Source organism: Dipodomys ordii, unplaced genomic scaffold (assembly GCF_000151885.1).
Source record: "Dipodomys ordii isolate 6190 unplaced genomic scaffold, Dord_2.0 Scaffold62, whole genome shotgun sequence".
NCBI classification, from domain to species: domain Eukaryota; kingdom Metazoa; phylum Chordata; class Mammalia; order Rodentia; family Heteromyidae; genus Dipodomys; species Dipodomys ordii.
Window position 1 is genome coordinate 592,260 of NW_012267278.1, and position 4,568 is coordinate 596,827.

At 40.6% G+C, this 4,568-nt stretch overlaps 1 protein-coding gene across 1 annotated transcript in view; it reads left to right on the forward strand.

Moving 5' to 3' along the window:
* Cdk19 (cyclin-dependent kinase 19) overlaps positions 1–4,568 on the forward strand; it is a 116,399-nt gene that overhangs the window by 105,670 nt on the left and 6,161 nt on the right. Inside the window, exons 9-10 of the mRNA XM_013022364.1 lie at positions 3,034–3,106; positions 3,763–3,864. Coding sequence (XP_012877818.1) covers positions 3,034–3,106; positions 3,763–3,864 — 175 coding nt within the window. The remainder of the gene's footprint in view (positions 1–3,033; positions 3,107–3,762; positions 3,865–4,568) is intronic.

Sequence of the window (4,568 nt, forward strand, 5' to 3'; positions counted from 1 at the left end):
CGCCTCTCCTCGCCTCTCCTCTCCTCTCCTTGCCTCTCCTCTCCTCACCTCTCCTTGCCTCGTCTCTCCTCGCCTCTCCTCTCCACTCCTCACCTCTCCTCTCCTCTCCTCTGCTCGCCTCTCCTCGCCTCGCCTCTCCTCTCCTCTCCTTGCCTCTCCTCGCCTCTCCTTTTCCTCCCTTCCCCTCTCCCTTTCTTCTCTTTCCCTTTCCTTTTCCTTTGCTCTCCCTCTCCTCTTCCCTTCTCCTCTCTTTCCTTCTTCTCCTCTCTTCCTTTTGATGAGGTCTTATTATGAAGCCCAGGCTGTGGCCTTAAAGTCTTGATTCTCCTGCTTCAGCCTCCCAGGGTGTGTACCACCATGCCTAGCTAAATAACTCTTTGCCATGTGTATGTGTATTTGTGTGTGTGTGTGTGTGTGTGTGTGTATTCTTCTTTGAAGAGAGATCTAATGTTAGCAAAGATGTAATAGAATGAGCACTTGTATTTTTTTTTTTCAGTCCTGGGGATCTAACTCAGGGTTTGGGCACTGTCCCTAATCTGCTTTTGCTCAAGGGTAGCACTCTACCACTTGAGCCACAAAGCCACTTCCAGCTTTTTCTGTTAATGTGGTACTGAGGAATCACAGGGCTTCATGCATGCTATGCAAGCACTCTGCCACTAAGCCATATTCCCAGCCCAGCACTTGTTTTCTGATGAGAATGTGTGCTTTTTGAACTTCGATGTACCTATAAATCCGGAGACCTTGTTAAAATTGTAGATCCTATGCTGGATGTGGTAGGACACATCCATAGTCCTAGCTACTCAGGAAGCTGATAGAAGAGAGTTTTAAGCCTAGGAGTTTGAGGCAAGCTTGGGCAATGTAGTGAGACACCCTCATCTTAAAAAACAAAATTAAGAAAAAAAAACATATTCTGAGGGTTGGAGATGTAGCTCCGTGGTAAATACTTGCCTAGCAGATAAGAGACCCTGGGTTTGATCCAGCACTGTGAAAGGGGAGGAAAGGCAGATTTTTGAGTTTGAATCTGGGAAGGGGGTTTGAGAATCTTCATTTCTAATGCTACTTTGCTATAGCATGGTTCTAGAACATACCCTTTGATCTGATAACTTTAGGAATTTATTCTGCAGAAAGTAATCAGAGCTGCCTCTAGTAGCTAGTACTTCCTGTGTCCCCAGATAGTTTTTCCATAGATCCTCATAATAAACAAATCTATAGAGTAGATATAAATATAACCTTCACTTTTCAGATGAAGAACATAATGTTTCATAGAAGTTAAGTTGCCCAAGACCACACAATTGAGAGATGACTGAGTCAGGGCCTAGTAGAGGGAGGTTTCTGATTCTCATCTGCTATGAAATGTTGTTTCTTTACCAAGTGTACCAGATTTACCTACAAATTATGTGTATTACATAGCTTTTATGAAACAGCTCCATATCAGTAGGGCATACCACCATTCAGTAACTACAGAGCTTCTGACAAGAGGAAATGTTTATGAAACAATATTAAATGGCAAAAAGCCAACTTTAATATTGTGATGCCAGGTTTATAAACACAAAACAGAAACCCTCTGTTTGTATTCTGTGTATATATGCATTTTTAAAAAGCCAAAGGAAAATCACCAAAATGTTCAAATGATTATCACAGAGTAGTTTGATTATGCAGGATTTCAGTTTCTTTCCTTATAGTGTTCTTCATTCCCTATTTTCCCCTGCCCTCCTCTCCTCTTCCCTTCATCTTTTCCCTCTCCCCCCACCCATCCTTTGAAAAAAGGAAGAAACTCCTCTCCTCTGCTCCCCACTTCTCTCTACTCTCTCTCACTTTGCTAAATGACATTCTTCCCCTTCATGATGAACTGAAACCATAAGCCAAAACAAATCTTTACTCCTTTAAAGTTTTGGGCTCAGTTTATTTTGTCATAGTGATGAAAAACAGACATATATTGCTGAAAGTTATTGTTTTGCTCAGTACTGATGGCTTAGGCCTATAATCCTAGCTACTGAGAAACTGAGATCTGAAGATTGCAGTTCAAAGCCAGTCTGGGCAGGAAAGTCCTTGAGACACTTATCTCCAATTAACTACCAAAAAGCTGCAAGAGTTGCTGTGCTCAAGTGGTAGAAAACCAGCCTTGGGGAAAAAAAGCTAAGGATGAGCACTCTGGTCATGATTTCAAGTTCCTAGTACTGGCACAAAAAAAGAAGTTATTATTTGCTTTGGTATATCTTTGAACTTTATATTTTCCTTCTAATGGATGAGTAAAATTCCATGTGTATACTATACATACCACATGTTTTATAAAACACTCATCTATTGTAGGGTTTCTGGGCTGTTTCCCTAAACTTGTCTATTGTGAATAGTGCAGCAATAAACATGGATGTGTAAGTGTCTTTACTACATCCTGACTTGTAATATTCTAGATGTTCTGGGTAGATACCAAGAGTGGTATTGCCTGGGTCATAGGGGAGTTCTATGTTTAGTGCAACAGCTAAGATTCAAGTTTGTACCTAGAGTGGAATTTCTAGGTGGTAGAATATATTTATTTTCCACTCTAATGGTTAACACATCATTTTCCCAAATGATTGGATCAATATAAACTCTCAAATGTAATGTTTAACAATTCCTGTTTCTTTTCTTGCTTGCCAGTATTTGGTAAGATACTTCTTTGTAATCAAAAAGGCAATGGGTTACAGATACCTTTTTAGAAAACTAGTTTTGGAGCTATTTATTAAGAAACACAAATTATTTATTAAGAAACGCAAATTAAGCCAGGCACCTGTAGTTACTCAGAAGACTGAAATCTGAGGGTTTATGTTGGAAGCCAGCTCAGGCAGGAAAGTGTGAGTTTTAGCTCCAATTAACCACCAAAAAGCTGGAAGTAGAGATTTGGCTCAAGTGGTAGAGCACTAACCTTGAGCACAAAAGCTTAGGGACAGCATCCAGGTCCTGAGTTCAAGCCCCAGGACCAGCACACAGAATAAGAAAGAAATGCACATTTGAATGCATGCTTCCATTGACTGGTGGTGATCTATATCTTTGCAGGTATGCAAACAGTAGCCTCATAAAGTACATGGAGAAACACAAAGTCAAGCCTGACAGCAAAGTGTTCCTCTTGGTAGGTACTTCTCTAACAGATTGAAGTCTGATCTTAGCACAACCCTAACCACACTTTGTTTTCTATGGATTTGTCCAGTGGTTGTTCCTTTTGAAATAAAAGACACTTGGCCAGGCACCGGTGGCTCACACCTGTAATCCTATTCAAGAGGCTGAGATATGAGGATCCCGGTTCAAAGCCAGCCCGGACAGGGCAGGAAAGTTTGTGAGACTCTTGTCTCCAATAAAGGACCCAGAAAACTGGAAGTGGTACTGTGACTCAAGTGGTAGAGTGCTGGCCTTGAGCAGAAGAGCTGAGGGACAGCACCCAGGCCCAGAGTTCAAGCCCCACGACCAACCAAAAAAAAAAAAGAGAAAAGAAAAAAGAAATAAAAGATACTAGAGGTTGGTTGTGAGGACAATATTAAGTATTTTTCTGTTGCGATATCATCCTTGACTTAAAATGTATGCTTAACAATGAGTTAGCAACCAAGGAATCATTTTAGAAGGCTTTAATAATGATGATTTCTTCACATAAATATGTGCATAATAAAGTAATTGTGCAGTGTACAATTCAACATGTACTTGATATTAGTCCTGTTAGACATTAATACAAAAGTCAGAACATTGACTCATAAACATTCTCATATGTTATCAAATTCTTCTGTGTTGCTCTAGCTTCAAAAACTTCTTACTATGGATCCAACCAAAAGAATTACTTCAGAGCAGGCTCTGCAGGACCCCTATTTTCAGGAGGACCCCTTGCCAACATTAGAGTATGTATCCTTCTTCCCTCTTCTATTTACTTTGCTCTAGGTTGAAGATGTTTCATGGTGGCTGAAAACAAGGGAAGCACCTGTTACTAAAGTAGTTGACTTTCTTCAATAAAGCTTCCTCATAGAAAAAAAAACCAAACTGCTAAAGAGAAGGGACCCAATTTTTGAAATAGGACAGTCTATGAACAAAAACAATGAATGACCAGTAATCAGTTTTACAGATGCAAGTTAAAGCAATAATAGATGAGACTCTTATAGATCAATCAGCTAAATCAGAGGTTAAACCAAACCAGTAGGCAATGGTAAACTTAAAATTTACTGTTTCAGAACATTTCCACAGCACTGCAAAACCTCTCTGTTGTTGTATCCTTATTTCACTCATGTATGTACTTTGAGTTTATATTGATTAGAAGTACATTTTGCCTGGTACCAGTGGCTCAGACCTGTAATCCTAGCCACTCAGGAGGCTGATATCTCAGGATCTCAGTTTGAAGCCAGCCTGGGCAGAAAAGTCTATGAGACTCATATCACCAACTAACCACAAAAAGCCAGAAGTAGAGCTGTGGCTTGAGTGGTAGAGTGCTAGCCTTGAGCAAAAAAGCTGAGGGATGGGGCTGGGAAGGTGGCTCAGTGGTAGAGTGCTTGCCTTGCATGCATGAGGCCCTGGGTTCGATTCCTCAGCACCACCTAAGCAGAAAAAGCTGGAAG